At 40.4% G+C, this 26,095-nt stretch overlaps 2 protein-coding genes and 1 pseudogene across 2 annotated transcripts; all 3 read left to right on the top strand.

Moving 5' to 3' along the window:
- The first annotated feature begins 7,205 nt into the window (after nucleotides 1-7,205).
- On the top strand, nucleotides 7,206-7,655 carry LOC122640463 (annotated as a pseudogene).
- Nucleotides 7,656-8,640: 985 nt separating this feature from the next.
- On the top strand, nucleotides 8,641-11,742 carry LOC122639417 (tubulin beta chain-like). The gene is made up of 3 exons (XM_043832272.1): nucleotides 8,641-9,123; nucleotides 10,422-10,691; nucleotides 10,845-11,742. The coding sequence occupies exons 1-3, from the start codon at nucleotides 8,730-8,732 to the stop codon at nucleotides 11,516-11,518; spliced, it is 1,338 nt and encodes a 445-aa protein (XP_043688207.1). The 5' UTR covers nucleotides 8,641-8,729; the 3' UTR covers nucleotides 11,519-11,742.
- A 10,689-nt stretch (nucleotides 11,743-22,431) lies between these two features.
- LOC122639418 (transcription termination factor MTERF5, chloroplastic-like) lies at nucleotides 22,432-24,397 on the top strand. The gene has a single exon (XM_043832273.1). The coding sequence runs from the start codon at nucleotides 22,699-22,701 to the stop codon at nucleotides 23,860-23,862; it is 1,164 nt and encodes a 387-aa protein (XP_043688208.1). The 5' UTR covers nucleotides 22,432-22,698; the 3' UTR covers nucleotides 23,863-24,397.
- The last annotated feature ends 1,698 nt before the right edge of the window (nucleotides 24,398-26,095 follow it).

Genomic DNA, 26,095 nt, shown 5'->3' on the forward strand with positions numbered 1-26,095 from the left:
ATTGTTTAGGATTTGAAACTGAAAATCAAACTTTAAACCATTTGTGGAAGATGAACTCTAAAATCAATTAATCTATCCCATTTGGGGAAGATGAACCCCAATCTCAATCACAAAGCAACAGAGTCGTTAACCATGGGCATCAATAGTGGCACCACTCAACCATTGTTGTAAGGGATCAAAGACGAGGCTCGAGTCTCCGATCTGTCCTCAGAAGTTGTGGAGGAGCTCTTGGCATAGGAGCCAGTGTTTGTTGGACGGTGGCTGAGGCTGGTGGGTTGGGAATCCAAGGTGCTCTGGTATCTCTCTGGTGCTTCAATTGCTGTCTCTATCTTCAATTTCATGCTCAGTTTGGTGACCCAGATGTTCACTGGCCATTTGGGTGCCTTGGAACTTGCTGGTGCTTCCATTGCCAATGTTGGGATTCAAGGTCTTGCTTATGGGATCATGGTGAGTCTTCTTCGAATCTCCTTCTTCTTGTTGTTAAAATTCTTTGTGCTTTAGAAGTGACGGTAATGGAGAAAATGTGAAAACCCCATTTATTTTCTAAATTAATTTTGTTCTCTGTCAGTTTTTCTGTTACTCTCATTGCAATTAATCCTCGGTTAGCTCTGAATCTTTGAGCCAGGATAGATTCATTAATTTTAGGGTTCATCTTCTCCAAATGGTTTCGGGTTTGATTTTCAGTTTCAAACCCTAAACGATCTGGAGAAGATGAGGGCAATTTAGTCACTTTATTCTTTAATTTTGGTGGGTTTTTGTCACAAGGGCATTTTGGTCATTAGATTTTCTGAAACTAACGTCTAATGTGAATTTGGATCCTCTACTGTCGAGCTGCCCGACAGGACCATGCTACCCAGACACGGTGGTGCACGCAATGTCCGCCTTACTCCTGCCCAAACACCTTGCTCGAGTGGGGGTAAGGCGGTCTTTGCACGCAGCACCGTGTCTGGGCAACACGGTCCTGCCAGGCAACTCGTTAGTAGAGGATATGGATCTGTTTAATGTCCCATACTAACGGACTGGACTAAAGTGTTACAATGTTTTGAAAGTAGATGGGCACATGTAAATTATAAAATTATAAGGGTGCATTTGGACAAATAGGCTTTTTGGGGAGCATTTGAAAAAAAACCATTTTTTTGTAATTTACACGTACATCCCCTGAGGTATCATAGAATTATAGATCCACCTATGAGTTTTGAATATTTATGCATGTACCCCTTATTAACCCTCTCCGTTACCTGTGACTAAAAACATTGCAATTTATCATATGTTGACCAAAATGCCCTTCCTGCTAAACTATACCTCTTTCTTCCATTACTGGGTCTGTCGAACAATAACAAACGGAAAGGAGAGGCCCTAAACTGTACCTCTTTCTTCCATCACAGGTTGCAGTCCTATGCAAACGGATAGAGAGAATGCCTTTCGCTACTCCATTTTTATCAAATCTTGCAAACGACATTGTATGTCACTGGTGGAGACTCATACGGTAGAGTATGTCATGAACCTCACCACAACGAACTTGGCTCTCTTCTAACCGTGGTGGGAGCAGGAGGATCCAGCCCAACAAAAACAGGGGAGTTTGGTCATTTTACAGGGGGCCCAACTATGAAATGACCCAAACACCCCTTGTTTTGTTGAGTTGGTCCTCCAACTCTTGCCACGGCTGGAGGAGAGCCGAATTGCACCACAACAACTCGACAGAGGATGAGTGGCAAAATCCTTGGCAAAATCTCAAAATTGATGAACCATGAGCATGCTCCGCCTATCCATGCTAAGGAAAGTAGAAGACCTTTGAGTTAACTAGAGGCATCTGAACCATCCTTCTCGCACAAGCATGCCAGGAAAATAATTCTCTCCAATTCCTTAAAACTGTGGAGTGCAGCGATTCAGGGTGGATGTCAACATGTGGCAGCTTGCACATCAAAGGTGTTGAGCTCAACAAAAAAAGGAAAAAAAGAAAAAAAATGGAAGTCAATGAGCTTAGACCGTTGGATGTCCGAGTTACCACATGTCGAAATCTCCACTCCGAACTATCGCACTACACAGATTAGGGAATTGGAAAGGATAAATATCTGGCATGCCAAAGTTGAGAATCTAGACATTTCTCTATATCATTTGTTGGTTCTTTTGTCGAATCTGTAAATGTGATCATTGTCATTTAAAGTGATAGTAGCAATCAAATAGATGATATTCAACACGGCCAACAAGAAGCGGAGAGAGAGAAAGAGAGAAGATAACAAAGGACTAGAAATTTCTAACCTTAATCTCAAGTGTCTACTGTACCAAATAAAAAAAAATCTCAAGTGTCTAAGCCAAAAATAAATTCCAGCAAGAAAAAATTGCCCAAAAGAAGTGAAACAAAACCTCCTCCATTTTCAATTCGAAAAGGCTCACAATGATGTATCTCCAACAAGGATCTCCTCCCCGATTGTCACCATAAGCTTGAAATTTTGTTTCTACGACTGACAACATAGTAAAAGAAATCTTCAACTAGTATATCTCCCTCGACTGTTCTCTCTCTCTCTCAATTTTGTTTCTACGACTGACAACATAGTAAAAGAAATCTTCAACTAGTCTCTCTCTCTCTCTCGCTGATAACAAAATTTCTAAACAACTTGGGAGTGGGGATGAACAAAAACTCTCCCTCCCTTTGCTTTTCTTGTTTTCATCCCACTAGACATGGGACCATTTGTTAGGCTATCCCACATTCCCACCCCATACTTCCGAGCAAACAAAAGGAGCCTAAATAATCATCAAAATTATCATATTACATATCTATCTGGCAGAACCAATCTAGAATTCCTTCTTTGGAATGGTTTTAGGTATCAGAAATTGGATTGGGATCAGTCTTAGCTGATATAAGAGTGTTAAACGGTTTGATTTTTGTGTAAATAGCTTGGTTTGGTTCAGTGTAAAGCTTTAGGTAAAATCAAAATCAAACCATTTAATAAATGATTTCAATGCTCTTGGTTTTAAATTGCTTCAAATGATTTTCTTAGATTTTTTTTTTCAACTGGCTTCTTTCTCTTTTATTATATATATATATATATTTTAAATAGATGGAAACTTAACTTTGAATTAAATTGGTTATTGTTATATGTTTTTGTTGTAATAATTGTAAGTTTATAATTGTTTTATACACTTTAGTTTTTTATTCAAAAGGTTTGAATGTCTCTTAATTTTTTAGTGGGTTTTTTTTTATTCTTACCATAATTGTTTATTCTAACCATGAATGGGTACTTAACTTACTACGTATATATTAATCTTATCACTAATTTAAATAGTTTGGTTTAAACCATCTAACTAAATTATCTAAATTTTGAAATCAAAATCGAACCATTTATTGCACGATTTCGGTGTAAACAACTCAGTTTGATTTTGACACCCTTAGCTGATACCAATCCGAATAGATAGATCAATATTTGGGATCGGCATTGGCTTGAGGTTTTTTTTTGTGTGTGTGTACAAATCTGATCATGAGGTTTTTTTTTTGGTAGAAATCTGATCATGAGGTTATAAACCATGTTTTTGGAGTTTGAATAGCCTTTTTAAAATTTTTTTTTTTAGATAGGGACGTCCTATATGTCACTATGAAGAGTGAAATAGTTCCCTTCACTATATATTTATATACCCAATTTATGTAAAATTTGTAAATTCACCCATAATAAAATCTTGAAGGGAGAACTTTAAATCTCCCCGGTTATCCACCTTTCGGTCCTTCCCTCTCCGGCTCTCTCCCCTGTTTTCTCCCAGTAGCCACAACCCTTCTTCCCCCTTCTGTCGCACCACCCTTTGCCCTCCCTCCCACATCACCGCCCAGCCTCTCCCTTCCATTGCCTGCATTTCCCTCTCCTCCACTCAACCTCTGCAACCTGCCCAGAATTCGCATGGTGCAAGCTCAGCTCAAGCATTGGCCTCTGTCGTCGATGGATTTTTATAACCCCTCCTTAACAGCTTTACAAGCTTTTTCTTCAGCATCCCATGATCGCCCAGCCCATGAAATCTGCCACTATCTCTGAATCTCTGATTCCCAAACCCACATCAGCATCCCCCAAAATCATTGTTTCTGGCATCTCCATTGTCGCTATCCTCTTCCTCGTGGGCACCACGGACCACACATCTACGAACTATGGCAAGCGACAAACTTCTATTTTTCCCAATTTCAGACTTCAATTCTATTTTTGGGAACCTATACACAAGCGTCTATCTTCTGTTAGGTCTAGTGGAATAATCACACTGATATTATCAAAGAATTATGGCAGGCGGTGGTTGCACTATGATGTTTCCCTTGAACAACAACAAACGGCAGAAGCGAAGCAACGACCAGCTCCAACAGAAAATCTCTCTCCGGTTCTCCCCCATCCGACCACTACCTCCCCTTTGACGTAACACCCATTGCCCCTACCTTGTCTCCCGCCTCTGTACGCACCCTGTAGCCTCGGTCTCTGCCCTCTAGTCATCATAGCCACGTCCCTTATGCCCTCTACCGCTACTGCCATTTGCCCTCCCTGCCCTCTCTACTCACCGTAGCAATCGTGCTCCCCCTGACCTCTGCTCCTTGTAGCCACCGCCGCCCCCCCCCCCCCCCCTTTCTTTCCCTCCGTCAAAAGCTTCCACCCCTCTCCTCCCTCCCTAACCCAAAGACCATTGCGGATTTGGTACAGTAACATTATAAAGATGATTTTACAAGAATTATCCCTCCACTCTTTAGTCAGCAAAAGTATAAATAAGGTTCAAAAAGTCATAGTGAGATGAATTGTTTCACCGAACCTAGTGACATAAAAGTTAACCCCAAAAAAATAATAAGAAGAAGAATAAATTACATGCACCTACTGTAGTTTGAAACAATAGCAAAACACCCCTTAAATCAAGTGTAAAACGTTAGTTGTAGTTAAATTTTTCAAAAACCCTATTTTACCCTTACCCACTTCAAATCTCATGGATGGAGATTGAAACCACCGGTCCACCACCAAAGCTCTCACAATTACTAAACACAGATTCTCTTCATCCCTGCAACTGAAGTTTCCAAGCTTTACCATTCATCAGAAAGGATGATTCACACTAATGGTCACTAAGCTGCTATCTCCTTGGCAATCTGGGATTTTCTCTAGGATTTCCAGTGTCTAGCCGCACATCCTCCCTCACCTTCCTCCGTGGATTATGTTCAGAAGATACCTCTTCAGTCTCAGAGATCCCACCAATCGAGTCTCAGTCTCCCTCAACCGAATCTGATACAACCCTGAATGTGGATGTGAAGGAAGAAAATGCAGTTGGAGGAGTTGAAAACAACATTCCTCGAAGAATCCCCTTCTCCGGTAAGCCCCAACCAATTCTTCTTCTTCTACCCATCCGAAACCATCTAAACCACTTCTCCTTTCTTTCTTCTATCTTCTTTTTGCCATTACCGAACCATCTCTTCCCCTTGATTATCTTCTTCTAAAAGCCCAATTGAAAACCCATTCCCATCTCTCAAATCTCTAACCTCCTCTCTAATTTTCTCCCAACCGAAACCCAGAATTCTGCCATGGCCAAACCCTCTCTTCCCCTTTGATTATCTTCTCCTAAAAGCCCAATTGAAAACCCATTCCCATATCTCACATCTCCAACCCCCTCTCTAATTTTCTCCCAACCGAAACCCAGAATTTTGCCATGACCGAACCATCTCTTCCCCTTTGAGATCTTCTCCTAAAAGCCCCAATTGAAACCCATTCCCATCTCTCAAATCTCTACCCTTTTCTATACTTTGTAAATTTGCTGTTTTGAGGGAAAAATGGTTACCCCTGTTTTGATTTTAGGGTTTTTTTGGTTGATTTGAGTTGTACCTTAACAACCCCACATGCTAAACATCCTCCAAAACCAAAAAAAATTAGAAAATATAATCTGTCGAATGATGGCTAATCGGGAGTGGACAACCCGATTACAGAGATCGATCAGAGAACTATTGATTAATCCGTGAAGGGCAGTAGAGACCTGTCATTTCTTAATTTGTGGATTTTAGGAAGCAGCAGAGACAACGTGAGAGAGGTAGAGGCCTACAACGAGAGGAATGAAGGAGAGGACGACGAGGCGGAGGTCGGGACTGATGTGTAACAAAGCCTTAATTCATTTTTGGTGGTTTTGAAGGGAAGAATTAGAATAAGGGTAAAATGGAAATTTAAAATAGGTCATTGAATTAAAAGGATAAAACGATCTTTTTACTTACAAAACTAACAGTTTACTAACATCGTGAGAAATTATAAGTAGGGCTGTAAACGGATCGGATACGGCTTGGTTAGTGCTATATCCGCATCCACATCTGATTAGCTATCGGACGGATTCAGATAGTGCTAAACGGATATAGACACGGATACAGATCGGTTATTTTATCCGTTTACATATAAATATAGCTTTTCGAATAGCTATAGCCTATCCGTATCCGCATCCGTTTAGCTTTTGGACAGATTCGGATAGTGCTAAACGGATACGGACACGGATTAGAAAACGGGAATTTTGGCTATTCATTTACACCTCTAATTATAGGGATTTTTTGAAATAGTGAAACTAGGAAGGTGTTTTGATATTGTTTTAAACTATAGGGGGTGCATGTAATTTGCTCTAATAATAATAATAATAAGGGAGAAAGAACACTAACTGGCGTTGTGTGTGGGGGACCTTTATCTGCTCCATTACCTGGGGCAGGTCCATTCCCCAAGTTCCTCTAATAGAGGGGGTGGAAATATCCACCCTACCCCTGCCCAAGCACACTGCTCGGGTGGGATCCCGCCTCTATTAGAGGAAATTGGGGAAATGGAGCGGACAAAACATGGAGCAAATAAAAATACGTGTGTGGGTGTGTGTACTTGCGCTCGCCCAGACACAGTCCTATGCAAACAAACTGCCACAACCCTGAAAAGATGGATAGACCCATGGTCCACCTTTAATAATAGGGAAATTTACACATACCACCCCTGAGGTTTGACGAAAGGATATTTTCACCCCCCAATTTTGAAAAATTCTGCGTACCCCCCTGAGGTTTGCAACCGTTAACACATACACCCATTCTGTTAGTTCATTACTAATTGCGTTAAATTTTTTATATGAATTGAAGGAATTGCCCTTGCAAAAAAAAAAAAAAAACCTACAACTCATCTTCCCCAAACGATTTGGGGAAGATGAGTTGCAGGTTTGGAACACATACACATACCTGCAAACCTGCAATTGGAGGATTGGTTGATCGTTTGGAGAAGGACGAGAAGAGACGACAATGGCGATGGCGATGATGCGATCTGGATTTCAAGCAGCATTCGCAGAGGCGCGAGAACAGCTCCTTCTAAGAGGGGATTTACTTCCTCTGCTCAGCACGATGATGCTCATGAAACGGCAAAATGGGAAAAGATAACATATGCTGGCATAGTATTGTGCACAATTTTAGCTATTGTCAATTTATCGAAGGGTCATCCCCACACTGAAGAGCCTCCTACACACCCATATTTGCACATCCGTAACAAGGAGTTTCCATGGGGTCCATATGACCTTTTCGAGATGAAGAACACCATTAATGGGCAGTCACAAGTTGATTTTTTTGAAACATTAAGATATGTTCGAATATTCCCCTGGCTTCCTCAAGCAAGGTGATTTTAGACTTTGACTGTGGCAAGTTGTGTTGGTTTTTATCTTACTCTATAATCCAATAAGAACTCTAATTAGTCTATGGCGCAATTTCCCCAGTTTGTCATTAGTTTCTTGCTTTGACCCTCTCACGTTAATGGCGTGTTCAAACCCTAAATTGAATTTTCAACCTCTTCTTCCCAAATCGTTCTTTTGTTCCATCAAATCACTTTTGGATCTTTGCATCCATCTGAGTTTCCCTCAGATTGCTTTTCCTACATGGTGGAATCTGAACATCTTGGTGGGTTTTTGTCTATTTAATCTCTCGTGTTCTCCTTCTTTCCACCAAGGTTTTTATTTCTCCTCGTTTCTCTAGCGTTTATCCCTGCAGAGCTGCGAGAGTTCTTACACAAAATTGGGTTCTTGAGGGCTTGGATTCCAACAATTTTGCAAGAAAAAAAAAATCTGCAGCCTTAGATTGGATTTCCCCCTCCCTCCCACCTCTTGATCCCCTTTCAAATCTTGTTTTGATTTGTTCGGAGATCAGAAGAATTAGAAAATTATAAGTTGTGATTCATGGAGATCAGAAGATGATTTGTTGGTTTTTTTTTTTTGTAGGTTCTTCTTAGAAGGGCAATTCCGTTAGTTCAAGTCTAATTTTTAACAGTGTTAGTCATGAACTGACGAAAAGGGCGTATTTGTTATTGTTTGCAAACCTTAGGGGGTACGTAGAATTTTCTAAAATTGAGGGTTGAAAATATCCTTTCGTCAAACCTCAGGATAAGAAATCTACCTATAGGCCTTACCTGGATCCTATATCCATGCGGTCCAGACTCCAAGAGTAGACTTCAAAATCAAATGAGAAATTGACACATCCATCACAATCTAATCCAGTCCCGACCCTAACCGGACCAGCCACTATCCCAAATTTGTCCTAAAAACCGCCATCTTGTCATGCTCAACGATTTCTGATTTTCTCAAACCACTATAAATTAAACCAAAACCTCCCGGTTTTTTGCCCTCCATTTGCGGATTTCCGTCAACCAATAACCCCTCTGCCTCTCCCTCGCAGCCCTTTTCCCCTTCCCTCTGCAATCTTTCGACGTCTCCGTCAACTCTTGAATCAATCTCGAGTTCCAAACATGCGTGAGATCCTTCACATCCAGGGCGGTCAATGTGGGAATCAGATCGGGGCCAAGTTCTGGGAAGTGATCTGTGACGAACACGGCATAGATCACACTGGAAAGTACAATGGCGACTCTGATCTTCAGCTTGAACGGATCAATGTCTATTACAATGAGGCGAGTGGGGGAAGGTACGTTCCACGGGCGGTTTTGATGGATTTGGAGCCCGGGACCATGGATTCGCTTCGTTCGGGACCCATTGGTCAGGTCTTCCGGCCCGATAACTTTGTGTTCGGTCAATCTGGTGCTGGAAACAACTGGGCTAAAGGGCATTACACGGAAGGAGCAGAGTTGATTGATTCGGTTCTTGATGTTGTCAGAAAGGAGGCTGAGAACTGCGATTGTTTGCAAGGTTTGTTTCTCAATGTCTCTGGTTTCCATTGTTTGAGAATTGGTTTGCTTCTATATCCGTTGTTTCTTGTTTATATTATTGAGTTTTGTTAAGATTTTGTTACTTTTGTTTGTTTTCATTTGGATGTTGCGCTTGGATCTGAGGTTCCACTGTGGATTGTGGCTTGTTCCGGGGTTATTTGAATGAGAATAGTTACAATGTTGTTGATCTTGCTTTTTATCATTTTTTTTTGTTAATCTTATTTTCGTGTTTTCTAGGTTTTTGCATTTGAATTCATTTATTTGGTTTTTTCCATATGTTTTCACTTTTTATTTTTGGAAGTCTGGTTGTTGGAATATCTTTCCTGCTATCAACATGTTAGGATTTGATTATGCACAAATTGTTAGACCTTTTGACAGAATCGTGGTTCATGGGTTAGTTGCAATTTATGCCTGCACACAGATCAGATTTGAACATTCCATTCATTCTCAATGATGTCTGGGATTACCTGAAGCATTTGGAATGGGGTTTCAAGTTCTCTGGTGAGAAAACCAAGATCTTTCAAAATTGGGGCCATAGGAATAGGAATCTGTATAGATCTGATCCAAGTATGCTGGATGAGGAGTTTAAATCTTATGGTAGCTGCTGACCCTCTTGTAGATGTCCCACCTCATTAAGATATTGAAAACAGACCTATAAATAAATGCCAGTATCCATGTGGTTACCCTCTGATAGTAGAGTTTCTTCGATATAACTGCAGCCTTTGATTAACTTGACGGGAGGGATGCCCTTCTGTACCCCTTCCCCCCCCCCCCCCTTTCTGACATGTGATCTTTATCCTGTTATATGTGATGCATTTAGGCAACCTATTTTTTTCTTTTTCAATGTCAGCTGGAACACAATTTCACTCTGTCACTCTTACAAATTGACATTTGAAGAGATTTTCTTATTGTGTAAAAGGTATTGTTTTGATCGTTGTAATGAAATGATTTCATCGTGAATGAGACTCCTGTTTTGGTTGTGATCTAATGCTTGTGATCTGAATTCCACATGCGATCTCTTATTACCTTTGGGGTTCCTGTTTGATTTAGAACATGGTTTAGTGTTCTAATTTTATTTTAATTTCCTCTTTTAATAAGTTGAACCATAGTTTAGTTTGAGATTATCATCTTGAATATCTAGAAATTGAAGATATTGTTGGTTTTTAAATGTTTCATGTGTGTGCTGTCAGCATGTCCCCTTAGCATTTCCAGATGTTGCTTAGTGAAATATTGGTACAAATTCTTCATCTTTTAAATTTGTTATACTTCTTTTTACAGGATTCCAAGTATGCCACTCCTTGGGTGGAGGCACTGGGTCTGGCATGGGAACACTACTTATATCCAAGATCAGGGAAGAGTATCCAGATCGTATGATGTTGACGTTTTCCGTCTTCCCTTCTCCCAAGGTCTCAGATACTGTTGTAGAGCCATACAATGCTACCCTTTCTGTACACCAGCTTGTTGAAAATGCCGATGAATGTATGGTCCTAGACAATGAAGCTCTGTATGACATATGCTTCCGCACTCTCAAGCTTGCCAATCCCTCCTGTAAGTTACATTTTATCTTTGATGTCAGATTTTGAGATTAAATCTCTTCTCTATACTGCCATTCAATTTGATTGTGAAATCCATTTGATATCATTTATGAAATTGAAGGTTTTGTTCCCTCGTGTCTAACTTGTAGCTTTGTCCTTATCTCAGTTGGCGATCTCAATCACCTCATCTCTGCCACCATGAGTGGTGTTACATGCTGCCTCCGTTTCCCTGGACAGCTGAACTCTGACCTCCGGAAACTTGCAGTGAACTTGATACCCTTCCCTCGTCTCCACTTCTTCATGGTTGGGTTTGCACCCTTAACATCTAGAGGCTCACAGCAATACCGGGCCCTTACTGTACCTGAGTTGACCCAACAGATGTGGGACTCCAAGAACATGATGTGTGCCGCTGACCCACGGCATGGTCGGTACCTTACAGCATCAGCCATGTTCCGTGGTAAGATGAGCACCAAAGAGGTTGATGAACAAATGATCAATGTGCAGAACAAGAACTCTTCCTACTTCGTCGAGTGGATACCCAACAATGTCAAGTCTAGTGTCTGTGACATCCCACCAAGGGGTTTAAAGATGGCATCGACGTTTATTGGAAACTCAACCTCAATCCAGGAGATGTTCCGGAGAGTCAGTGAGCAGTTCACAGCCATGTTCAGGAGGAAGGCTTTCTTGCACTGGTACACTGGCGAGGGCATGGACGAGATGGAGTTCACTGAGGCTGAGAGTAACATGAATGATCTGGTGGCCGAGTACCAGCAGTATCAGGATGCAACAGCAGATGATGAAGAGTATGAGGAAGAGGAAGAAGAGGAGGTTGCTGGCTGAGGGATTTCAAATTTCAGTTGATCTGGGACATATCTTTGGGTGCTTCTTGTTAGTGGGTGTGACTATCTGGTCATGATGGTGAATAGTTAGCATGTCTTGTATGAGGTGTGTGGGTTTTGTCATGTATTAGAGCTGGGTTGTGTGATTATTTTCCTTACAAAGTTGCTCTTCTTTTGTTACTTTTGATTCTTTTTTAATTTTACAAAGTTGCTTATCTTTTGTTCTCCGCAATTCTTTTTTAATTATACTTACTAGGTTATTTAGACCTGGTATTGCTTATTCTACTTGTTATCTTTAATTTGTGGGTTCTTGTAGCAATTAGACTGGCTGGTTCTTGCCATCCGTCTTTACATAAGCCACACAATTGGGAGGGATTTATTTAGCCCACAAAGGCGATGTTTTATGAACAAGGCATTGATCTTAGTGATCTAATCGTCCTGTTGTTGACTTGTGGTAATTGGATTGGTCAGGTGGTTGATCATATTGGTCCAATTGCCTTGTCAAGGATTGTATATTGAATGTTCCAGGAAATGCAGCAGAGAGAAGGTTGATGGTCCAAATGATGACCCCAGGCAGATACATCTGGTCTGCTCCTTCAAAGCAGTGATATTTTTTTGAAGGCTGTGTTTGGTATGCGTTTTTTGGAATATTCTAGGTGTAGAATGCACTTTGAAACCCGGTTCTTTCTCTATTTTCTTGGCTTCCAGAATGCATAAAATCTATTCCTTGAATGCAAACCAAACACTGTAAATGAATCATTTTAAGCACAGGTTGCTTTAAGGTTGTAGAATCCAAATTTTGTTACAGGTGGTTTTCTTGGTTGACAACAGTGAAGCACAGCAACGATACCTACAAGGGGAGTGCCTCTGGATAAGCACTAGCATATAATACTGCGGTGGGAGAACCTTTTATGCCCTCTCTGTAGAATTGAGCTACTCCATAACTGTTTGCACTCAAAGATTGCATTCGCTCGTGTTCTCAAACTGCAATTGGGGTAGGGGAAATTACAAGCCTGTAGAAGTACCGAATGCATGTTTGTGTCTGTGAATTGAGATTCTCCGAGAGCTCCTCCTGAAATCCTGAAGCTCTATCGTTTTGGACTGTTTGATCTGTTCTGTGAAGTGTTCAGAGAATGCTTTGGTTGTTTATGAACACTGGTTTCCCTGTGGAAACAAGACGTGCAGCTTTGAATGTTCTCTGTAAGTGTTCTTACTGGTCACTGAATTTAAATAAGAAGTTAGTTTTGGCATAATCTGTTGGAAGTGTGTCGATAAAACTTTGTTATTAAATTAAATTGTTTAATTTATATAGGAAAAAAGAACTCTGTCCAAACTCTGGATTAGATCGTAACATAAGGATCACTTGTTTACACCCTATTTCCGGTTTATTTTGGTCAATTGAGAAATAAATTGAAATCTATTTCAATCAAGACTGACATGTTAGTTAGTGACCGAAAAACGACCAGTGAATGAAAATGGTCAGAAAATGGTCAATCATCGAAAATAGTCAATGATCGAAAACGGTCAATGATGGACAGATTGACTGTCACACCCCCATCCCGACAAAGGATAAAATACTATAAAAATGGTATGACTAGGATGCTTACCAACATCCTAAACCGCCTCCAGGATCACGGACGCAGTGGTTTACCTCACATTCACATAAATGAAAATCAGATCTAATATCAGAATAGCGGAAGACTTATAATAAATACCGTTGATCCTCATTTAGGGAATAACTACAGTGATAATAAATACATAACGTGGATTATCCTCGAATTTAAAAGTTATTACAATAGAAGTTGTTTGATAAGTACAGAGAAAGAAATGAAACATACATCCAAAAAATATAATATCGAAAGCAACAAGAAGTAAAGATAAGCATCAACGGTCGTAGACCAACTTTCGCCTCAACATCTCTTACCGAGTCCTTCATCATCCACCGGTACCGTACAACATCATAATCTAAAAAGAAGGGTTCCCCGAGGGATGAGCTTCCACTAGCCCAATGAGCAGGAAATTGAATCCACACACACACAACATATATAGGACTACAAGCCGAACCTGATGAGCAAACATCCTTGACATCCCACACCACCAAGAATGATTTACACATCAGACCCAATTTACAATCATGCAACAAACACAATAATATGATATGTAATATGAATAATGATGATGATTATGATGATGAGATGTAATGTATGCATGGATGCTATGCTGTGTAGAGTAATGGAATTGTATCCCTGGTACCGGAACACACCCTCGATCCCCAACGATACAACATCATTAATCTACGACATAGTAAGGCCATATCCCTGGTACCGGAACACACCCTCGATCCCCAACGATATACCCCTAACTATGTCAGTGGAAGCCTGCCGGTCTCAGAACACATCATTGGTCTCCCAGCAAGCCTCCGATAATCTCAACCACGGTACCAGAACTTACCCTTGATCCCCGGGCTGGATTATCAGTAAGGTGATACAGCGTAGGAACTTAGATATCTACCTTTCGTATCCCTTTAACACAAATATCAATCAAATATGCAACATACTATATAAAACAATCGTATCGAGAGGTATTCTGGGTGTATCGACGTCCCATACCATCTAGTACCCGGGTACCAGCACGACATGGCACATGACAGGCCAAATATAATATATGAAGAAAGACATTAAATAAACCACAGTATCATCTCATACAATTCCAACCACATTTGTAACACATAGTCATCAATTATCACACACATGAACACATTCATAGATAAACAGTGCAAACATGTATTTATGGATGAAGTGCATCATATAACATGAATGCATCAAGCACAACAATTAAACATAAAAACACTCAAAATAAAACAAGATTCAATCCCCACTCACAATATAGTTCGTGTCTCATTGATTTGATTCGTCGTTTGATGACCGCTAAGTGCTTCTCCTCACACAATTAATGAAGCCTAGGATAGTGTAGAAGAGTGTTAGAAAGGGTGGGGGAAAGTCTCTTAGGGGAAACCCCATAAATTACATAGCTCGCAGGCCTTTAGGACAGCATTGGATGCAAGCTCGGTTGTAGGCAGGGCCTTGCATCCGCCCTTGCATTCGATCAAGGCATGATACGGTTTTGAGGGTTTTCTTTAACCCAATTTATCCCACTTGGATCTTTAAGTCCCAAGGACAAGGGAAGGGTGTTCTAGGGTCCACTAGGGCCTGGTTACATCATTAAATTCATTGGGTGTAGAGAACTTAAGGGATTGAACTCCCAAAGGTCACATTCTAGGGTTTTAAGTAATGAAATCCAAACTAAGCAATAAGGTTGTAAGGAGGGGTTTTAGGGTTATACTTAGAGGCAAGGCCTTACTAATGAGGTCCAACATTGAACCAAGGTCACCCCTTAGGTTCCAAGTGGAACCTTAAGGTCCAACCTTAATTTCCAAAGTTTTCCAACCCAAAACCAATGAGGGAAAAGGATTTTAAGGGTATCGAAGGTAGATCTTGGCACCATAATAGATCAATTAATTAGTATAATTAGGGGCATCTTATGTTGTAATTAATCCCCCATTAAAACCTAATAAGTTCTACTCCAATAGCCACGAAGTAGGCAAGGTCTCCGACATATAACATAAATTCTAAAGTTTCTGTCTAAACACATCAGTCAGGTTTGAATCCACTTTTGAAGATCACATACTCATATTGGGTCTAAGGTTTTTTCATAATAATTGTAGCCCTTTGAGTCTAGTTTATAACGCAAGTTGAATCATATCAATGCGATATGCGTAGATCAAGTTATGGTCAAAACAGCGAGTCAAGGTCAAATGTCAGCAGTTCTGGGAACGGGCAGTTTTATGGGTGGTTTTTCTCAAAACATGAAATCGCACGTAAATCCGAATTTAACAGGGGTTCAGAAAGGGTTCTGCTAGGTGCGGTTTTATGGGTGGTTTCTCAGGGTATATGAAACCGCACCTAAAACCAACTTTAACCGAGAGCTTCTTAAGAGGATGGTCTCAGGGTGGTTGCAGGGGCGGTTTCTCGTAGGTCTTGAAACCGCAGGTAAAACCACATGTCTCCAAACCCCAAAATCAAGGGATTCTTCACCAAGACTTTCATTTCCAAGTAGATTGGAGGAAAAAAAACACCAAGAGAGCTTCCTCCTTGGCACATTAGGGTCCTAAGACCTCATTAGACCTAAGCATCCCAAGGATTCAATAAAGGAAAGCAAGGAGAACTTCATTTAGAGCATAATAGGGTAGAAACCCTAGGTCTTTCCATTGGGATGGGATTGAGAGCCTTGAGGTTAGCCAAAGGAGCAAGATAGCTCCACCATGATCATGGTCATGAGTTCACATCGATCCTTGGGTCTCAAAATAAACCCTAGGCCGATTCTCTCCCATCTCCCAACCCCAAAACCCAAAATAAAGAAGGAAGAAGGCCTTAAAGGCTTACCTACCTCAAGGAAGTGGTACCCATGTTGAGCTCCAAGAAGCAAGATCCTCAAGCCCCCTATCAAGCTCCTCCACACCTCTTCTCCCTTCTCTCCTTTCTCCACATTTTAGGGTTAGTAAGAATAGTAAAGAGAAGTAAATGCTTTTAGTTCTAAATAGGCAAATATGACTTTAGGACCCTTTTGGTTGGGTAACATTAGAATAGAAACCCATTTTTAGTTCATTAAGTCAAATGGGCCTATTGGGCTAAATGGGTCGACCCACTGGTTTCAAATAGAACCCACTTAAGGATGGGTCCATCCACCAAGGGATTATAAGCCCATCACACGCTCCCTTAAATAAGTGGGACCCACAATTGAAGTATTCCCTATTCAACCATAATAGCTCGGGTGGTTCAAACCCCAACCCGCACTTTAAGGACACCGAAGGGAGGGGTAAGTAATTAAATTAAAGGTTATAACTTACATCTCCCTTGTCATGGTTTGTCACCCCTGACCCGAACAATCTCGCCACGGCAGTATCAAGCTCATCACTGAACGAGGTGTCCAAGTGAGGCGACGCTCCGGGGTACACTCTCCGGTACTCTTCACTTCTCGGACTAGTACTTGGAAAAAAATCAATGAAGTCGCCGTCAACGAATTTCCCCCACCGTCGGTTGAGGAATCTTTCCTCCACAAGCATGCCTGTATTGTGGTCAATGATTGTGTAGCTGGGTTTGACTATCATGGAGAACAGGTCACCAGCATATATGGCAGCGGTATCTACACGTCACGAGGAAGAAATAATATTTTTTATATTCTCGGGTGCGGGTATAACATTGACAGTGATCGATAAACGGTCAGTGACCGACGAATGGTCAGCAGGGTGATTATAACCATTCTCAAAGAAGTATATAGTTGTAAAATTACCAGATAACTACAAAAACCACAAAAATTGCCAAAGATGCCTATAAAAGAGAAGTTCAAAAATAAAGGAAGGCACCCAAAAAATCAACATATAACAAGTATTTATTTATGATTATTATTAATTTTTTAATCTTAGGAATAGTGTAATGTAGATTTTCATCCAACAACAAGTCTTTTGGCTTGCTTTAAAAGACATCCATTATCATCAATTTGCAAGTTTCAACAGTTCGTGGTTGACAGAGTTATGAAGACTTCAACATATTCGTTTATGGGAAGTAAGCAGTTTGATCGTAAAATAGTGGTATTGTAAATACCAAGTTGTAAGCATCATCAATTTGGATTTGGTGAGTTGTAAAGACTTCAATAGATACGTTCTGCAAAGTAAGCAATTTGATTTCTTTTTATTTTTCTTGGCATTGCAATCTTTGCAATTTTGCATATTTAAAAGTCCTTGGATTACAAAGGCACTAGCAGAATCCATCATCCCCTGAAGTAAATCAGAGTAGTTTCCTTAGTTGACAAAACGGGCAACCCTTTTCTCTCTCTTTTTCATTTTTTTTTTATTTCTTCTTCTTCCTCCTCTTCTTCCTATTTGAATCTTCACATTCAAACGATATTATATCGATACTGACTAGAATCGCATGATTTGATACTGATTGGTGTATCAGTATTGATAGTTTCGGTACCGAAGCAGATACCGTGATCCCTATCAATCTGTATTGACGAATTGAATAGATCTAGGAAATTGTCCCCTCCCCTCCTCCCCCCCCCCCCCACAAAAAAAAGGACTAAAAGTATCATTATCGTCTTCAACATGCCATATCGCCAAATCATCATATCGACATTGTCACACCCCCATCCCGACAAGGGATAAAATATAATAAAAAAAGGTATGACTAGGATGCTTACCAACATCCTAAACCGCCTCCAGGATCATGGACGCAGTGGCTTATCTCACAGTCATAAAAATGAGAATCAGATCAATTATCAGAATAGCGGAAGACTTATAATAAATACTGTTGATCCTCATTTAGGGAATAACTACAATGGTAATAAATACATAAGGTGGATTATCCTTGAATTTAAAAGTTAATACAACAGAAGTTCTTTGATAAGTACAAAGAAAGGAAAGAAACCTACATCAAGAAATGTAATATTCAAAAGTAACAAGGAGAAGATAAACATCAACGGTCGTAGACCAACTTCGCATCCACATCCTTTACTAGGTCCTTTATCATCCACCGCTACCGTACAACCTGCATCACATTCTAAAAAGAAGTATTCCCCGAGGGGTGAGCTTCCACTAGCCCAATGAGCAGAAAATTGAATCCATACACACACAACAAATATAGGACTGCAAGCTGAACCTGGTAAGCAAACATCCTTGACGTCCCATACCACTAATAATGATTTACACATCAGATCCGATTTACAGTCATGCGACAAACACAACAATATGATATGTAATATGAATAATGATGATGATTATGATGAGATGTAATGTATGCATGAATGCTATGCTATGTAGAGTAATCGAATTGTATCCCTGATATCGGAACACACCCTCGATCTCCAAAGATACAATACCATTAATCTACGACATAGTAAGGCCATATCGCTGGTACCGAAACACATCCTCGATCCCTAACGATATATCCCTAACTACGTCAGTAGAAGCCTGTCGGTCCCAGAACACACCATTGGTCTCCCAGCAAGCCTTCGATAATCTCAACCACGGTACGGGAACTTACCCTTGATCCCCGGGTTGGATTATCAGTAAGGTGATACGGCGTAGGAACTTACACATCTACCTTCCGTATCCCTGATTATGATGATGAGATGTAATGTATGCATGGATGTTATGCTATGTAGAGTAATGGAATTGTATCCCTGGTACCGGAGCACACCCTCGATCCCCAACGATACAACACCATTAATCTACGACATAGTAAGGCCATATCCCTGGTACCGAAACACACCCTCGATCCCCAACGATATACCCTTAACTACGTCAGTAGAAGCCTGCCGGTCCCAGAACATACCGTTGGTCTCTCAGCAAGCCTCCGATAATCCTAAGCCACGGTACCAGAACATACCCTTGATCCCCAGGCTGGATTATCAATAAGGCGATACGGCATAGGAACTTACACATCTACCTTTTGTATCCCTTTAACACAATTATCAAGTCAAATATGCAATATGTTATATAAAACTATCGTATCGAGAGGTATTCCGGGTGCATCGACGTCCCATACCATCTAGTACCCGGGTGCCATCACGACACGATATATGATAGGCCAAATATAATATATGCAGAAAGACATTAAACAAACCACAGTATCATCTCATACAAGTTCAACAATATTTGTAACACATAGTCATCAATTATCACACACATGAACACATTCATAGATAAACAGTATAGACATGTATTTATGCATAAAGTGCATCACATAACATGAATGCATCAAGCACAACATTTAATCATAGAAACACTCAAAATAAAACAAGATCCAATCCCCACTCACAATATAGTTTGTGTTCCGTTGATTTGATTTGTCGTTCGACGTCCGCTAAGTGCGTCTCCTCACGCAATTAATAAAGCCTAGGATAGTGTAGAAGAGTGTTAGAAAGGGTGGGGGAAAGTCCCTTAGGGGAAACCCCATAAATTACATAGCCTGCAGGCCTTTAGGGTAGCACGGATGCAAGCACGGTTGTAGGCAGGGCCTTGCATCCGCCCTTACATTCGATAAAGGCATGATACAGTTTTGAAGGTGTTCTTTAGCCCAATTTGTCCCACTTGGATCTTTAAGTCCCAAGGACATGGGAAGGGTGTCCTAGGGTCCACTACGGCCGGGTTACATCATTAAATTCATTGGGTGTAGAGAACTTAAGGGATTGAACTCCCAAAGGTCACATTCTAGGGTTTTAAGTAATGAAATCCAAACTAAGCAATAAGGTTGCAAGGAGGGGTTTTAGGGTTGTATTTAGAGGCTAGGCCTTACTAATGAGGTCCAACATTGAACCAAGGTCACTCCTTAGGTTCCAAGTGGAACCTCAAGGTCTAACCTTAATTTTCAAAGTTTTCCAACCCAAAATTAATGAGGGAAAGGGGGTTTAAGGGCATTAAAGGTAGATCTTGGTACTATAATAAATCAATTAATTAGTATGATTAGGGGCACCTTAGGTTATAATTAAACCCCTATTAAACCCTAATAAGTTCTACTCCAATAGCCACGAAGTAGGCAAGGTCACTGACATATAACTTAAATTCTAAAGTTACTATCTAAACGCATCAGTCAGGTTTGAATCCATTTTTGAGGATCACACACTCATATTGGGTCTAAGGTTTCTTCATAGTAATTGTAGCCCTTTGAGTCTAGTTTATAACGTAAGTTGAATCATATCAATATGATATGCGTAGATCAAGTTATGGCCAAAACAGTTGATAAAGGTCAAATATCAACAGTTCTGGGAACGGGCAATTTTATGGGTGGTTTTTCTCAGAACATGAAACCGCACGTAAATCCGACTTTAACAGGGGCTCAGGAAGGGTTCTTCTAGGTGCGGTTTTACGTGTGGTTTTACCTCAGATGTGAAATCGCAGGTAAAACTGACTTCAACAGAGAGCTTCTTAAGAGATGGTCTCAGGGTGATTGCAGGGGTGGTTTCTCGTAGGTCTTAAAATCGCAGGTAAAACCACCTGCTTCCAAACTCCAAAATCAAAGGATTCTTCACCAAGGCTTCCATTTCCAAGTAGATTGGAGGAAAGGAAACATTAAGAAGGCTTTCTCCTTGGCACATTAGGGTTCTAAGACCCCATTAGGCCTATGCAACCCATTGATTCAATAAATGAAAGCAATGAGAACCTCATTTAGGGCATAATAAGGTAGAAACCTTATGTCTATTGATGGGGATGAGATTGGGAGCTTTGAGGTTAGCCAATGGAGTCAAATAGCTCCACCATGATCATGGCCATGAACTCACATCGATCCTTGGCTCTTAAGACAACCCTAGATCGATTTCTCTACCATCTCCCAACCCCAAAACCCAAAATGAAGAAGGAAGAGGGCCTTAAAGACTTACCTACCTCAAGGAAATAGCACCCACGTTGAGGCTCCAAGAAGCAAGATGCTCAAGCCTCCCTATCAAGCTGCTCCACCCTTCTTCCTCCCTTTTCTCCTTCCTCTTTCTCTCCTCTTTCTCTTCTCCACGATTTAGGTTGGATGGGAGAAGTAATGAGGGATGAGTGCTCTCTCCCCCTTTAGACTTATTTGTAAAAATGAGTCTTGGATCTTTTAAGTCAAATGGGTCAAGAGGTAATGGGTCGACCCATGGTCTTATTTAGGGTAAAGGAATGGGTTAACCCATCTTTGGGTCAAGTAGAGTCAAATGAGCCCTCAAGTTAAATGGGCCTCTTAACTAAATGGGTCTGCCCATAGGTTTCAAATAGAAAAGAACTCACTTGGGGATGGGTCCATCCACCATGGGATTATAAGCCCATCACACGCTCCCTTAAATAAGTGGGACCCACGAATGGAATATTCCCTATACAATTAAAATAGCTGGGATGGTTCAAACCTTGACCCGCACTTCGAGAACATCGAAGGAAAGGGTAAATAAATAAAATTAAGGGCTAAAACTTACTTCTCAGTCGTCATGGTTTGTCCCCCTATGACCCCAACAGTCTCGCCACGACAGTGTCAAGCTCATCACTGAACGAGGTGTCCCAGTGAGGTGACGCTCCGAGGTACACGCTCCGGTACTCTTCACTTCCCGGATTAGTACTTGGAGAAAAATCAATGAAGTCGCCGTCAACGAATTTCCCCCACCGTCGGTTGAGGAATCTTTCCTCCACAGGCAAGCCCGTACTGTGATCAATGATTTTGTAGCTGGATTTGACTATCATGGAGAACAGGTCACCAGCATACATGGCAGCGGTATCTACATGTCACGATGAAGAAATAATATTTAATTTTATTCCCGGGGTGCGGGTATAACAGACATATCATTAAATCACCGCCATGACGCCATATTGTCACATCATTATCATGGCACCATATTGCTAAATCGTTGCCATGATGCCATATCACGAAATAGTTGCCATGATACCATATTGCCAAATCATCACGAGTCTCTTATTGTGTGTTTTTATCTTCATCCGACTGACAGCAGGTAATAGGTTTTAAGGTTTTTTTATTTAATTACTGAGATCAATCTAATATAAGATCAATTGTTCAAAATAATCCTGGTGTGAATATGGACGCGACTTTGTGGTGTTGCTACGACTCACCTTTAAAAAAAATACTATTAAGCCACGTCACGACTTAACAGATGGACGCTAAGGGCATGGGTGTATTAATAATATATTGTAAACTATAACTCTATAAGGGATACGTCTGTAATTGGGTAAAATTGAGGGGAGGAATATGTAATTAGGACAAAGTACAGGGGAAGGGGGGTGTAATTTTCCCTTTTTTTGTTTTTTGGTGAAAATCAGGACTCTCTCTCTCTCTGAGTACCTTAACAACGGTTCTTCTGCTGCAAGCCCCAAGCAGGGACCTCATTTTTCAATACTAATGGTCAAATACGATGACCATCAAGGGAACCGCTGTTAAGCTCCTCTTGATCATAAAGATCTGCTCTTCTTCTAGGCACCAGAGCATCAACAGTATCACTTGTTAATTAGAACGGGTGAGTTCCATTACTAAACTTGCTACTTTTTATTCCTTCTCTCCTCCCACCACATTCTTTCTTTGTTCATAAATGCTTCTTCTTCTTTCCGAATAGCTTCAATAAAAATACCCTTTTGTTTGTTCTGTGTTCCCTTCAGCAATGTTTCGTATTCAGTGCAGAAAACTATGTTATTTTAGTAGGGTTTTGGATTCGACAGTCACCATTTTAGCTCTTAACCTAAGCGCATCTCTGAAATTCATCTCAACAACAACAACAACAAAAAATTCTTCTGATCGACATTCTTTCACGGTCTCTTATCTCGTTAACTCTTGTGGGTTGTCTGAACAAGCTGCCGGCTCTGCATCCAAGCGTGTTCACTTCGTAACCTCAAAAAAGCCAGATTTAGTAATTTGTTTTTTCAGAGACCATGGATTTTCCAATGCCCAGATCACCAAAATTATTAGAGTACACCCGAACATACTCTTGTGTGATACAGATAAAACCCTTAAACCCAAACTCGAATTCTTCCTTTCAGCAGGTGTGTCATCCCCTGACCTTGCTCAGATCATCTTTCGAGATCCAGGGACCTTATTACGGAGCTTAGAAAACCAAATAATTCCTTCATTTGAGTTCCTTAGGGGTTTGGTTGAGACCAATGAAGATGTCATCAAGATTTTCAAAAATTTCCCCAGGAATTCCATGTGGGCTATTAGAAATTACATGGTACCCAATATTGCGGCTTTGCGACATCACGGTGTGCCTGAGGCCTTGATTTCGATATTGCTGGCGCATCCTTCAAAATTGCTTCGCAGACCTGATCGGTTTAATGAGATTGTCAAAGAGGTCAAGGAAATGGGTTTTGATCCTTTGGAGGCATCGTTTGTCTCAGCCATCCGTGTGATAGCTGGATTGAGCAAATCTACCTGGAAAGCTAAATTGGACACTTTTAGGAAATGGGGTTGGACAGAAGATGAGATTCTTTCAGCATTTAGAAAGCAACCCCAATGTATGATGTTGTCTGAGAAGAAAGTAGTAGGAGTTATGGACTTCCTTGTTAAAGCAATGGGTTTGGAGCCTTCTGTACTTGCCAAATGTCCAAGTATTCTCACTTATAGCTTGGATAATAAAATTATTCCTAGGTGTTCAGTTATTCAAGTTCTGCTCTCAAATGGACTGATTGAGAAGGACTTTAGCTTAGCCACTCTGGTAATAAGCTCGGAGGAGTCTTTCCTTAAAAGGTATGTGGCAAGATTCAAAGGTCAATTTCCTCAACTGCTAAAGGTATATCAAGGTCAGACTGATTGGAGGGAATGCACTAATTGAAAATTTTAATGAGGATGCTTTGGTATGGAGTTGAAATTGTATGTTCTTCACTGCCTATACCTCATGAATGCATGTAATTTTAGTTCCATATGTGCTTGTTTTGTGCATCTGGAAACATTAAATGGTAAAGAAAATTGGAGTGAATGCTTTTAAAATTGTTCCTATTGTATTTCAATTCTTTTGTGCTAAATGTCTCCGTTATGATGAGGCTGATGCAAAGCTCCGCACAATTATTTAGAAGTCAGATCCTTAATCACTGTAAAAAAAATGTCTGGTTAAGGAACAGGAAGGTGAAGATGTGACTGGGCTACTGCCTTCTTTTAACCTTTTTCAAGCTATAGTGGGTCAGTTGGTTAGTCCATTGTTAAATAGTCTATTTTTTTTTTAAATTATTTATTTGTTTTTATCACATTTTCAACTTCAGGCTGTTTTAGATTTACTCTAATATTTTGCACAACCCATCTTGTAAACTTAGCTGGGTTACAGCTTGAGGGGCCTGCTTCTGAAAAGATACCATGAATTGGTTTTAAACATTTAAGTCTAAAATTTGCTCACACCTAACCTGTGCATATGCCCTATTTAAACATGTTTCCATGATCACCAATGGTGATAAACTCTCATTTTATAGTTTGCTTGGTGATGATTTTTGTAGGTTCAAATTCTCTGGGCTGATTGTGAAATGATGAAGTACCCTTTTGTAGAATTTGATCTTTATTTGTTTGTTGATTAAAGATTTCAGAAATATCAAAATCAAGACATTAAGATTTAGCCTGTCTGGAGAAACTAAGATGTGTCAACTTAGTAGAATAACATTAACACTAAGGCATTAGCTTTATGGGACTATTTGTTTAAAATGTTTTACTTTCCTTTCTTTGTGATGCAATGACAGCGAGGTCTTCTGGTCCTATCTGTCATTTAAATTCATGGTAGAGTTGCAAGCAAAGGCAGACCAAGATTACCATTTTCATAGCTTTGCTGCAGCTGTAGAATTTATACATTGAGGAAAAATAAATAAAAACTCTATCTCTGCTTGTGTTTATTGCTCTCAAGTTCTAGTATTGTTGTTTTACTATACCCTAGTTGAATAGTTTGTCATCTAGTTTTGCCATCTATTGAGTTTTCTTGAAGTTCCTCACTGTTTCCTCTCTTCAATTCACATGGCTGAGAGGTTCTATTGAAGGTATTGATGCTCAATTTTGCTGGATCATATGTTAGGTGTTCTTCAAGTTCATTAGTAGAAACAGCAATTGAAGTTCTGGTTTCTATTTCACCAGGTCACTTTGCTGCTGTGAAATCAGATTGATAAGCTAATTTGAGTAATCTATTGTTGGGTTATTGTTTTGTCCCTTTTAGTTGGAGTAAGGTTTAGTTGAGTTGTATTGTTTGTTAATTTGTTCCGGGATATACATATATCTATTTGATTGTGAGATTATTTCCCTATCATTCAATTGGAATTTCTATATTTTTGAGTCCTTGGACATGTTAGAGCTTGATTGAATTAATTCCGGAGACCACAGATATGACAAAGTAGTTTGCCTCCGCTTCTTCACATTGTTGCATGATTTGAATAAATTGAAACCCTTCTTAATGGCGGATCATGATACTTTCGAAAAATCGTGCAAGAATATTCTCAAATTCATTGGATATTTTCTGCTGATTGTTGAGAGTATTTCCTCAAAGAGCTCGAGAGTTGAGCTAAGGTCATCATCTTCCTCTGGTTCTTACCTTGACGCAGTTCTCCGAACCACTGTCAGTACCAGCTTCTTATCTACTCTCAGCCATGGCTTGCTGTACTTCCCCTACCTCTACTTTTCTCTGCACATCACCGGGCATATGTATATCTACATCACTAAATCAGCATCATCGTATAGGTACGCTACGGGAGGTTGTTTCTCTAGTGTTGCTTCATTGAACTCATCTCATCTTTTCTTTATCCACCATCCTTTAGATAATTACCTTCTGGTAGGCAGGCATAAACTGTTGTTCTTTGTTACGGCATTTTGGTCATTGTTATACATCCTTGAAACCACGTACCAAAGCCTTATGCTGTTGAATTAATACAAAACAAACAGAAAAACATTACTTTCATCCAAAGCAGAGTTGTCTAGACTTCCCTTAGGCATCTAGGCGGTTTTCCAAGGGTTGGGCATTGGCGTGCCGTGTTGTTCGTAAATTATTTTTGGGAAAGATAATGCCACCTGGTCGCGCAGCGAACGTCGTCACTGCGCCCTGA

The sequence above is a fragment of the Telopea speciosissima genome, chromosome 9 (assembly GCF_018873765.1).
Source record: "Telopea speciosissima isolate NSW1024214 ecotype Mountain lineage chromosome 9, Tspe_v1, whole genome shotgun sequence".
NCBI lineage: Eukaryota > Viridiplantae > Streptophyta > Magnoliopsida > Proteales > Proteaceae > Telopea > Telopea speciosissima.